Below are 11,095 nucleotides of genomic sequence, written 5' to 3' on the forward strand. Positions count from 1 at the left end.
AATTCATCGTCGAACATACAGCTGCTTTAAATTCGTGCTGTGGATGTCAAGGTTTCTATAATCTTCACATTTAAAAATAATACTCTCGATTTCATTCACATTGCGATGGGTAGAATGTGCGAGATAAAAATATACATACTTATATTATTTTTCGAAAGTAAGCTGACTGGATGATGATTGAAGATTATTCCTTTCATGTGTTGAATAACAGCTGATCTTCAATTGTATTCATATTCAATTGAATTAATGAACAAATTCTTGGAGTGATTGAAGAACTGTAGGTTAGGAGTTTGTAGGAAATAGTTGAACGTCCTCATAATTCAATTTGATAGTCATAAAGTTCGATATCCAAATACTTATATGTAACTAGGAATTTTGGTGATTTCTTCATATGCGGTGTAACATTGAAAACGAAACGGGTTGAAAAATTCATATTTTGGAAAATCGGCACATTTTTTTCCATATAAAAATCTGGGATTTCTGGGATTGGCAGTGCTACATGTTGTTTTTCCTCCTGAATTTTTTTTTATGATTTGGTGAATCGTTTACGTACAGGGGCGTAGTTTTTTCTTGGGGGGGATAATCGAAAAAAAATTTGACGACAACGTTCACTTATATTTGTAATGTCAGAAAAAGAAGTTTGATAACGAAGTTTGAACCAAATTACTGAAAAAATTTTTTTTTATTATCAATTCGGTTTTTCTTTCTTTTACTAGTTGTTCCTTGATTAGAGTTACGGATAAAATGAGAGATTCCTTGGTTAATTTTAAGAATAAAATGTCCCGTTAATGTGAGCCCGTAAACGCTTTGTTCTCGAGATACTGGATGTTTCTATTGCGTACTTTTTAGTGATGCTTATATCAGTTTATCAAATCTTTATTAATCTTCATTACAGAGTAGTTACATAAGTACCAAAACTTATATTAATTCATTCATTACAGCTTACTAGCTGGATCTTTATAATAATTTGGATTTTCCTGAGGATTACTAGAGAGCTCTCGAAAATCGATAGCAGATACAACAAAACTGAAACAAACCAACTGGACTGGAGTTTCTCTTCACATGTTTCTAAACTATCAGCGGTTCATAAAATAATAATTTCGGAGGAAAGAAGCAGGCACCTTTCCACGAAAAATATCAGCCTGTAGATTTGCATTTAAAATCATAGATGAAAACTGTAAATTGGAATATCTATGCAAAATTCAAATTAAATAACTTGTGCAGGGAAGGTGCTATGAGAAGAAACTTAATGAACTTCAACATTTGTACCTCGAAGACAAATCGATTCCGGACCCATGTTATAGGACTTTTTTCTTAAAATGATCCGAGAAATCTTTTATTTTCATTTGTACCTCCAATTTAGGTACAACTTGTAGATATAGTCAATTCTAAACTGATGTCTTCACAAAATAAATTGCAATTTGAATGAAAGACAATAAATTGTACAGCACATCCCAGACAATTTTTCTATGCGAATTACTGAGTTCAGTTCTTTGCTAACTACAGTATTGAAATTTTGTGACGAGAACGATACAAAAACCGAAAAAAACGAGTTAGTGTATACCGATGACAAATTCAAAAATCACATATTGCAAATAAGGGTCCGAGAAAGCGAATATAAAGGAAAATAATAAACCTCGGACATAGACGTGCTCGTAGTGCAATAAAAGTAGGTACCCATCTTGAAAGCGATTATAAACTCATCAGATTTTTTTACTGCCGTGTGAATTTCAAAGGAAAGTAAAATGATTATTGGTTTATTTTATGTAAAAATTTTCGTTCTTGGTCTTTGCGAGAATTTTGTAATTTTATATTTTGGAAGTCTTGGGTGGGGGGGTTAATTACACACACTACCCCCTATTTATACGGCCTCTGAAAATTAAATAATTACTACCCAATTTATTTGGATCATGAAATGCTTACCAATTTCAACGAAACAAAGTAATTGGGGCAAATTTGATGAAAAAATAAGATAGGTTTCCAGGATAGTTCAATCTAACAAATGTTAGATTGAATCCCTCCCGCAGTCCGGGAGGGATAAATAATAAATACCCCTTGAAATAATGTTATAAGGTGTATTTTTCTATCACGGTTATATAATATTGTAGGTTAAAAAATTATGGAACAAATTCATTTTCTCAGAAGAAAAATACTTTGCAACAAAATCCTGAAACAGATTTTGTTTCACTTTTACCAAATTTTTATGCGTTTTTGCAGGATTTTTGTTGCACCCTGTGCCATCCCCATCAAACCTCTGAATTTTTTGAATAGGGAAAGTGGGTCATGTGGTACTTTTTTGGCAAAGTCTTTGTATCTTCTTTACAGGCGTGCAGAAATTTCAAATTTTTTTATTTCATACCACATTTCATTATATTTTATATTATAATATCGTGTTGAATGTGCAAAGTGAGTGTTTATCTCAATCTGAATTTTTTTATCTGCCTCAGGATTTAAATTAAGTTATTAAAGTTAAACTCTATAATTTTTTATATTTCAATAATTTTTCCGACACTGGGAAATACCTACGGTTGATGCGTTGGATAATGAAATCGACTAAATAAAGGTACACATCGACAAAATCGGACTAACTTGTTGAAATATTTACCCAGTACATAAGTAATATAAGTTGTCTTGTAGTATTTCTATGCGCGGCATGCGCAGTTGTATATTTTATTCTGTGTAATTGTTAGATAGGCCATGTGCAAGCTATGCTCGCCCCTTTTCTCTTGTTGGCCGTTGTTGAAGAGTATTATTGTATATTTGTCAGTGTGTTTACTACACAGTTATTTCCTATATTTTATTAAAGACTTTTAATTATTAAACAGTGCGTTTAATTTATAACAGGTTATGTGCCCACGTGCGTTCTCATCGCGTGCAATCTAGACTTTTTATAATAGTTTATCGGTCGGGAACGTTCCACTACGTAAGTACATTTATATATATATTGTGAAATAGTGTTGTGAAACAGACGAACAATAATTCAAGATGGCAACAGTTAATTATTTCGCCAGTGTGCCAAAGCTAAACGGACGCGAAAATTACCAGGAATGGGTATTCGCCATTGAAAACGTGCTAGTACTCGAAGGGCTGGATAAGTGCGTTGATGGCAGTGAATTGGACTCCGTTCTATTAGCCAAAGCAAAGGCAAAATTAATATTGACAATGGAACCATCGCTTTACACCCACGTGAGAGATGCAAAAACTCCTAAAGAAGTATGGACGAAACTTAAAAATCTGTACGACGATAGCGGTTTTACCAGAAAGATCGGGCTTTTAAGGACTTTAATATCAGCCAGATTGGAGAACCATGATTCTATGGAGAGTTACATAACTCAAGTCGTCGAAACATCGCAAAAGTTGAAAAGAACGGGCTTCAACATTGATGATGAATGGGTCGGATCATTACTCTTGGCAGGCTTACCCCCGAAATATTCACCGATGATTATGGCTGTTGAACACTCTGGTATTAAAATAACAACAGATGCCATTAAATCGAAATTGCTCGATATGCACGCAGATGGCGGTAGCCAGGGTCATGGAGAAGCGTTTTCTGCTAAAAGTAACGCACGAAAAGGGAAACAGTTCCAGAGATGGTCCAGAGATGGCGGAAGAAGCAGCGATTCGAACAGTAGGTCGTACGTCAATGAGAATAACCAAAGATTTGAGAATAACGTAAACAAAAAGGATCGTAGTAATATCACATGCTTCAAATGTAAGGAAAAAGGACATTATGTGTCGCAGTGCCTAAACAAAAAGGTAACTTACGCTTTTAGTGCCGTGTTTGCTGATGGTTCTTTTAGCAACACTGACTGGTATATTGATAGCGGTGCCAGTTTTCACCTTACAGCAAGTGATAACGATCTCATTGACAAACGGAAGCCAGAATTAAGAGAAATATTATGTGCGAATGAGGCCAAACTTGCAGTCAAAAGTGCAGGTGATGTCAGAATGGAAACTATGGTGAGAGGAAAAAGTGTTAATGTACTTTTACAAAACGTACACTTCATTCCAGGACTAACCACGAATCTGGTCTCTGTTAGCCAATTAATTAGAAACGGAGCCAGAGTAAATTTCCATGACACAGGATGTGAAATTTTTAATAAAAATAACGTTCTTGTTGGAGTAGCTGATTTGAAGAACAATTTATACAAGCTGAGATTGAATAACAAGAATTCAACAGCATTGTTGGCCGCTCCAATGGTTACACCAGATCTATGGCACAAGAGACTAGGGCACATCAACTCGGATTTCTTAATAAAAATGCCAGAAGTAGTTGAAGGTATGCCACCGTTCGAACTTGGAGAAAAAATACAGAAATCTAATTGTGAGGTATGTTGCGAGGCAAAACAAAATAGATTACCGTTCCCAGCAAAAGGAAGTAGAGCCAGTGACGTATTGGAGATTATTCATAGTGATGTCTGTGGACCTCATGAAAAATTATCTATAGGAGGCTCAAGGTATTTTCTCACATTCATAGATGATTACTCAAGAATGTGTTTCATCTATTTTTTAAAATCGAAGGATGAAGTTTCGGAGAAGTTTCACCAGTTCAGATGCCTAGTAGAAAAACAGAGGAATAAACGAATAAAAATTCTGAGAACAGACAATGGAGGGGAGTACATTGGTAGAGATTTCCAAAATTATCTCAAAAACAATGGTATTGTTCATCAAAGGACAAACAGTTATACTCCAGAGCAGAATGGTATGGCCGAGAGGTTCAATAGGACGATTGTAGAAAGAGCAAGATGTTTACTCTTCGACCAAAACCTAGGTAAGCAATTTTGGGCTGAAGCGAGTAAAACTGCTTGCCACCTAATCAATCGTTCAGTTACCTCTAGTATTTCAAAAACTCCATATAAAATGTGGCACAACAAAAAGCCAGACATTAGTAGCATACGAGTATTTGGAAGTACCGCAATGTCTCATGTTCCAAAAGAGAATAGGCAGAAATGGGATAAAAAGGCCGTCAAATGCATCCTTGTAGGATTTGATGATCACACCAAAGGATACCGGCTTTATAACCCAAACAGCCGAAAAGTTTTCATCAGTCGAGATGTCACAATAATGGAGAACATAAAGAAGAGTGTTGCTCTAAACATCGAAGAACCAGTTTAAGAGGTGACAGATTCAGTGGGGGTCTCCGCATCAAAAATGGAAGATTTCAAAGAAAATGGTCAACCAACAGATGAACTGGACGACAGTGAACCTGAAACTACTTCAGGTATATCAAACGATCAACCTAGAAGATCTCAAAGATAGAGAAAAAAGAAGGTGGATCCAGACTTCGTAACATATGCATGTGGTGGACATAACAGTGCAATAGGTAATCCGAAATCTGTTTCAGAGGCTTTATCCAGTCCTGATAGCATTTTTTGGAAAAGTGCCATCGAAGAGGAACTACAGTCTTTTGAAGAGAATCAGGTATCCCAGATAGCACAAACGTTCTAGGAATATTCCTACAAAGTGAAAAAGAGGTATGTTGTAGAATATTCCAAGAAATATTCATGGGATATTCTCAAAACATTTACGAATATTCATAGTATCATTCAAGAGAATATGCATAGAATGTTTCATGATAATGTTCTAGGAATATTCCTACAAAGTGCAGAAGAGGTATGTTGTAGAATATTCCAAGGAATATTCATGGGATATTCTTAAAACACTACGAATATTCATAGAATGATTCAGGAGGAATATACATAGAATGATTCAAGATAATTTTCCAATCGCATTCTCTGGCGTGGTGTTTTGTGTTTTGACAAAATGGTGAAACTTGATGATTGCGCGTTTTCGGAAACTTACTCGGGTTCACTGGATCCCTAATCTTTGTTTACTTTTAGAAGGTAAAATAATGGTTACGAGTGAACCAGAGTAAGTTTCCGAAAACGCGGAATCATCAAGTTTCTCGTTTCACCATTTGGTAAAAACGCAAATGCTAACACAACGCACAAAGCGTATGTTGTATGTTCTGTGGCACAAAGTTAACTTTGTGCGTTGTGTTAGGTTAGGTTAATGCAGAACGCAGATCTTCAACTCGGGTTCGTAAACTGTGAATGTGAAATATAAATATTGTTGCTGGTTCATATGCATATAAGGTAAGGTATGGTTATTATGTTATTTAATATATATTATCTATCACTCAATTAGTTTCTGAATACATAACCACAGAACACCTGTGTGTTCTGTGACATAACCTTCTTTTTTTTTCATTTTGGGTTAGTCATATATTTTCTCGCACTTATTCATTGCAATATTATTGTGACTTTATATGTTTACGTGTTTGATGAAGTTCGCAAATCGATTTCGAAGTTACATTTTACTTTGCATAACTTAGTAAGACAAGATCAGGTGATAAAAAATTCTATCACTACCTATTTGATTTTCTTGTAGAGTGATAGTTTTACTTGACATAACTAAGTAAGATCACCATCATGGCAAGAAAGTATTCAGCAAATTTTTATAAGAAAGTGAAAATCCAGACGGACATGAGCCTGAGTTATCCGAATATTCCACCCTCTGCTTCTTTTTCTTCGATAGTTGAGAATGAGATCAGGAATGAAGATGATGTTGAAATGCACATGCCGGAATTGCAAAACCCAGTGCATGAGTTGAATGAGATGGAAAATATTGAGTTAATTAAGGAAGGAAAAGGTGGACACATTTCTGAATATTCATTCCCAATATTAGATTCTCTTCAAACAAAAACTAGCCATATTGATAACAAGAAAGTTGATAAAGAGGAAGATATTAAGTCTAAGTTGAAATTGTGGTCAATTAAATATAATATAAGTCACGTTGCTCTAAGTGATTTATTGAAGATATTAAAAAGTTCAAAAGCCCAGTTAGATGAACTTCCGAATGATGCTCGTACTATTTTATCAACAAAGCGAACCATTGATGTAAGAAATATTGATCCAGGCTCTTATTGCCACGTTGGTATTACTGAGGCTGTGACTTATCTCTGTACGAAAAAATGTTATGATAAAATAGAATTGCTCATTAATATTGATGGGTTACCTCTCAGCAAAAGCTCTGGCAGTCAAATATACCCAATTCTTTGTTCTCTATATGATGATCCAAGAGAAGTTGCAGTTATTGGTGTATACCATGGTTATGAGAAACCTTCGAATGCTAATGATTTTCTGGGAGAATTTGTCCAAGATGCAGTGGAACTATCTAATAATGGCATTAAAGTGAATGGTGCTTGCATTCCCTTCAAAATTAAAGCGTTCATTGCTGATGCTCCAGCCAAATCGTTTATTTCCTATACCAAGGGTCACACAGGATTTTTTTCGTGCACCAAATGTGTGCAAAAAGGAGAATTCATTAGAAATCGTACATGTTTCCCCAAGATAAATTCTAAAAAAAGAACTGATAAAGATTTCAGACAAAAGAATCAGATACAACATCATACAGGAACTTCAGCCCTTGAAAATATACCTGATTTCAACATGGTAAGTGATATTCCCTTGGAGTATATGCATTTAATTTGTCTTGGTGTGATGAAAAAGCTCATTGTTAATATATGGATATATGGTAAACCTTCTTTCAAATTAGGATCATCAGCAGTTGGGGAAATATCCAGTATGCTGCTATCTTTTCAAAATCACACCCCCATAGAATTTGCTAGAAAACCTCGTTCGCTGGATGATGTTAAAAGATGGAAAGCTACAGAATTTCGTTTTTTTCTTTTATATTCTGGTCCAGTGGTTTTGGAAAAATTTCTACCTCAAGCGCAGTATCAAAATTTTATATGCCTGCACATCGCCATCAGAATATTATGTAATGAAACACATATTGCTGATAAGGAATATTTTGAACTGGCTGAATCTCTTCTGACATATTTTGTTCAAGATTTTGGGAATATTTATGGTCAAGAATTTATATCCCATAACATTCATGGACTGGTTCATATTGTTGATGATGTAAAAATGTTTGGTAAGCTGGATCACTACAGTGCATTCCCATTTGAAAATTTCATGCAAGTTTTAAAAAACATGGTCAGAAAACCTGATAAGCCGCTTTCCCAAATCATGAAGAGATTGTCTGAAAGGATGAAAGTTCCAAAAACAAAAAACATTGGAGTTTTAAAATATGAACGTCATCATAATGATGGTCCTACTCTAGAAGGATACTCTACACAATTTGAGTTGGTCAGATTTGACTATTTCACAATTAATATAAAGAGGTCAGGTGATACATTTTGCTTACTGCAAGATGGCAACATTATGAAAGTATACAATTTCATAGCAAAGAAGGAACAAATATATGTATATGGAAAAGTTTTTACAGAAACAAGTGATATTTTTTCTCGTCCAAATAGTTCATGTGACTCATCTGACATTGATGTTTATTTTGTGAGAAAGGAAAGCTCATTAGAAACCAGGCTTTTGGATAGTGTCTCAAAAAAAATGGTAGCTTTTCCACATAATGATGGATATATTGTATTCCCCTTTTTGCACGATTGCTGAAATATATCCAAAAATATTTTATTTCAGAATAATTAGAATTTTTAAGATGTAATTGCAATGAATTGATTTCTATTGATTTATTCAGAAAAAATTATATTACTAGATATTTCAAAATGATTTTGTGATACTTTCACCATTTTTTATAACTGTCGCTATTTTTTTTATCCAGGTTTTGAACCTAACTAATATTAATGAAACTTGGAGTGAGATGGTGCTCTTACTTAAGTGATATTAGACATCGAAATCAGTTTGGCTTTCGAATTAGAAACAAAAATGAATTGTATTTTAAACTGTATTTTTCATAAATTTCAGTCACAAGTTACAAAGTTTTTTATCAGGATATAATTTTGTTATCTAGTAGTTTTTGTTCACTTCATTATCATGAATGCTTGGAGAGTGGTCCATTTTCTAAAGGAGGATACAGTAGAAGCGGTACCAGTCTCCTGGTTGAGAGGCTCCAACCAATGTCACTGGCCTCCCTTCAATAGGCTGAAGCTCAAGACAGCGATCAATAAATGTATGCCACCTTCTTCAAACTGGGACGTACATGAAACACGAGTAATTGGGGAAATATATGGTAAGTGAAACAAAATCGCCAATCTACTTTTGAAGTAATTTAAAATGATTATACAGCAAAATAACATTACAGGAGATTTATCTGTTGCCCGAATGAAGGCTCTAGAAGCGGAGAGTACCTCTGATTTGAATTCTGATTCTGATCTATTAGGGTTGGGACATAGAAAAATCAGAATGAATAAAAAATATCAGGATTCTGAATCATCAGAACAAGACAAAGAGGATAGTCTATCACCAGAAGCATCTAAAATTATGATGCCTACCCTCAAAAGAAGAGAGGAAAAAACATCTGGTAAGATTTTTGTTTCTATTTTTTGTTTTATTTTGGGGACAAATCCCTGTTATCTGAAATTACCCGGTAAGTGAGAAAAGTAGTTCTGATTATTTTCAATTTTTTTTGCCATTAAATAATATAGCTGCACTCCTACACTGAGTCGCTCTACTTTCATATGTATATTACAGTTTCTATATCTGATTTTGGTATTTCTTCAGTGGCCCCTTCAGATGATGATTTAGGATTTGAGTCATACGTAGGCTCTGATAATGCAGGTGAAGCATCTAAAATTGTGATGTCTACCCTTAAAAGAAGGGATAAAGAAAGCGCTGGTGAGATTTTTATTTTTTTCTGATTCATTTTGAGGAAAAATTATCCCTGTTATCTGAAATAACTCTGTTAGTGAGAAAAGTAGTTCTAATTCTTTAAAATTTTTCTTGTAATTAAATAATATTGCTGCACTCCTGCATTGAGTCGCTGTACTTTCATCAAAGTATGCATGTTACAGTTTTCAATATCTGATTTTGGTATTTTTCAGTGTACCCTTATTCAGATGATGATTTAGGGATTGAGTCAAACGTCCCAGGATTTGATAATGCAGGTGAGAAAAAAAATTCAATTACTACCTCTATGAATAGCTTGTAGAAAATAGCTTTGTCGTCATGCTCGAAAAATCGCGCGTGTTTTAAAGACCTTAATGTCCACTTATACTTTAATGTACTGTTTTCAAAGTTCTTAATAAAACCAACTGTTTAGGAAATCCACTTAGAATTGTCCCAGGAAATCCAGACAGAAATGAGGCAGAATGTACAGCAACAGAGATCGAAGGGAGCTACTACAATAGACAGTATTACTTGAAAGGTGATTGCTTTATTCGTTATAGTGAGAAATTTAATTATTTTTTTGCTTTGCAGATGAGCAGTTTAAGCGGCAAGTACTGCGAAATCTGTCCATTTTAAATTTTAAACTGGATCAGTTGGCTGATGATATAGGTAGATTAGCGCTTAAAGAAAATACTGTAACAACAAACCTTCCTCCATCAGTATTTTCAAAATTCAATTTTCCATTAGCAACTGAGGAAGAACTGCACAATTTTGAGAGTCACTTGGCAGACAGAGAGAAGTACCAGCAAGTGGTGAGTATAGAGAATTCAACAATTACCGTCTTATTTGTTGGCTCAAGGCTCCCCTGCGGTAAAGATGTATATACCTATCTATTTAATTTTCAGCAATTGGAATTATCAAGAATTGGTGGTGGTACCACCAAAATTATGGTACGACGTTTAATGGAGAAGCTTATAAGCAGTCAACTTGGTGTTGAGTACAGTTGGATAGGATTTAAGAAAAAAAAGAACTTCTCAGTTTTACTCATATCCAAAGTACTCATAGGTGAGATTTTTATGGACTTCAAAAGAAATTAAATATGCAGGGCAGTAGAGATATGGTTTAAAATTTGATCAATCTTTAAGTACAGATATAAAGTATCTAAAAAATTGCAACAATGTTTTTTTGGTGCACTGTCTAAGCAGTATGTCTAATTCAGTGTTTTAAAAAATTAGGAAAGCCCTAACTGCAAACCAAAACAAGCCTTTCATCTTTTTCAAGACTGTCATAGAAGTAGAAAATAAAAAATATTATTTTTTGCAGATGCTGTATTGGCTGTGCATAAAAATTCAAATGCAGCGGAAGTGGAAGCATCAGCCAAACAATGGCTGGTTAAGTGTAAGGAGCGATGCACCAAAGAAAAATAATTTATATTATTATAAGAATATTAT

The 11,095-nt window shown here is 34.4% G+C and overlaps 1 protein-coding gene across 4 annotated transcripts; it reads left to right on the forward strand.

The window, feature by feature from the left end:
* Positions 1-5,427: 5,427 nt before the first annotated feature.
* Positions 5,428-11,095, forward strand: LOC123677182. 4 transcript variants are annotated; one of them, XM_045613754.1, is made up of 9 exons: positions 5,440-6,095; positions 8,830-9,048; positions 9,121-9,339; positions 9,510-9,653; positions 9,860-9,922; positions 10,078-10,182; positions 10,236-10,456; positions 10,550-10,709; positions 10,968-11,095. In XM_045613754.1, the coding sequence occupies exons 2-9, from the start codon at positions 8,853-8,855 to the stop codon at positions 11,069-11,071; spliced, it is 1,212 nt and encodes a 403-aa protein (XP_045469710.1). In that variant the 5' UTR covers positions 5,440-6,095; positions 8,830-8,852; the 3' UTR covers positions 11,072-11,095. The 4 variants fall into 4 exon arrangements, with proteins under 4 accessions (XP_045469708.1, XP_045469710.1, XP_045469707.1 ...); XM_045613755.1 differs by lacking the exon at positions 5,440-6,095 and having other exon boundaries at positions 6,128-9,048; positions 9,540-9,653; XM_045613752.1 differs by lacking the exons at positions 8,830-9,048; positions 9,121-9,339; positions 9,510-9,653; ... (3 more) ...; positions 10,550-10,709; positions 10,968-11,095 and adding an exon at positions 6,391-8,547 and having other exon boundaries at positions 5,428-6,095.

The sequence above is a fragment of the Harmonia axyridis genome, chromosome 3 (genome assembly GCF_914767665.1).
Source record: "Harmonia axyridis chromosome 3, icHarAxyr1.1, whole genome shotgun sequence".
NCBI classification, from domain to species: domain Eukaryota; kingdom Metazoa; phylum Arthropoda; class Insecta; order Coleoptera; family Coccinellidae; genus Harmonia; species Harmonia axyridis.

Coding starts and splice junctions, on each gene's coding strand:
- LOC123677182 (XM_045613752.1), top strand. CDS start 6,432: ATGGCAAGAAAGTATTCAGCAAATTTTTATAAGAAAGTGAAAATCCAG.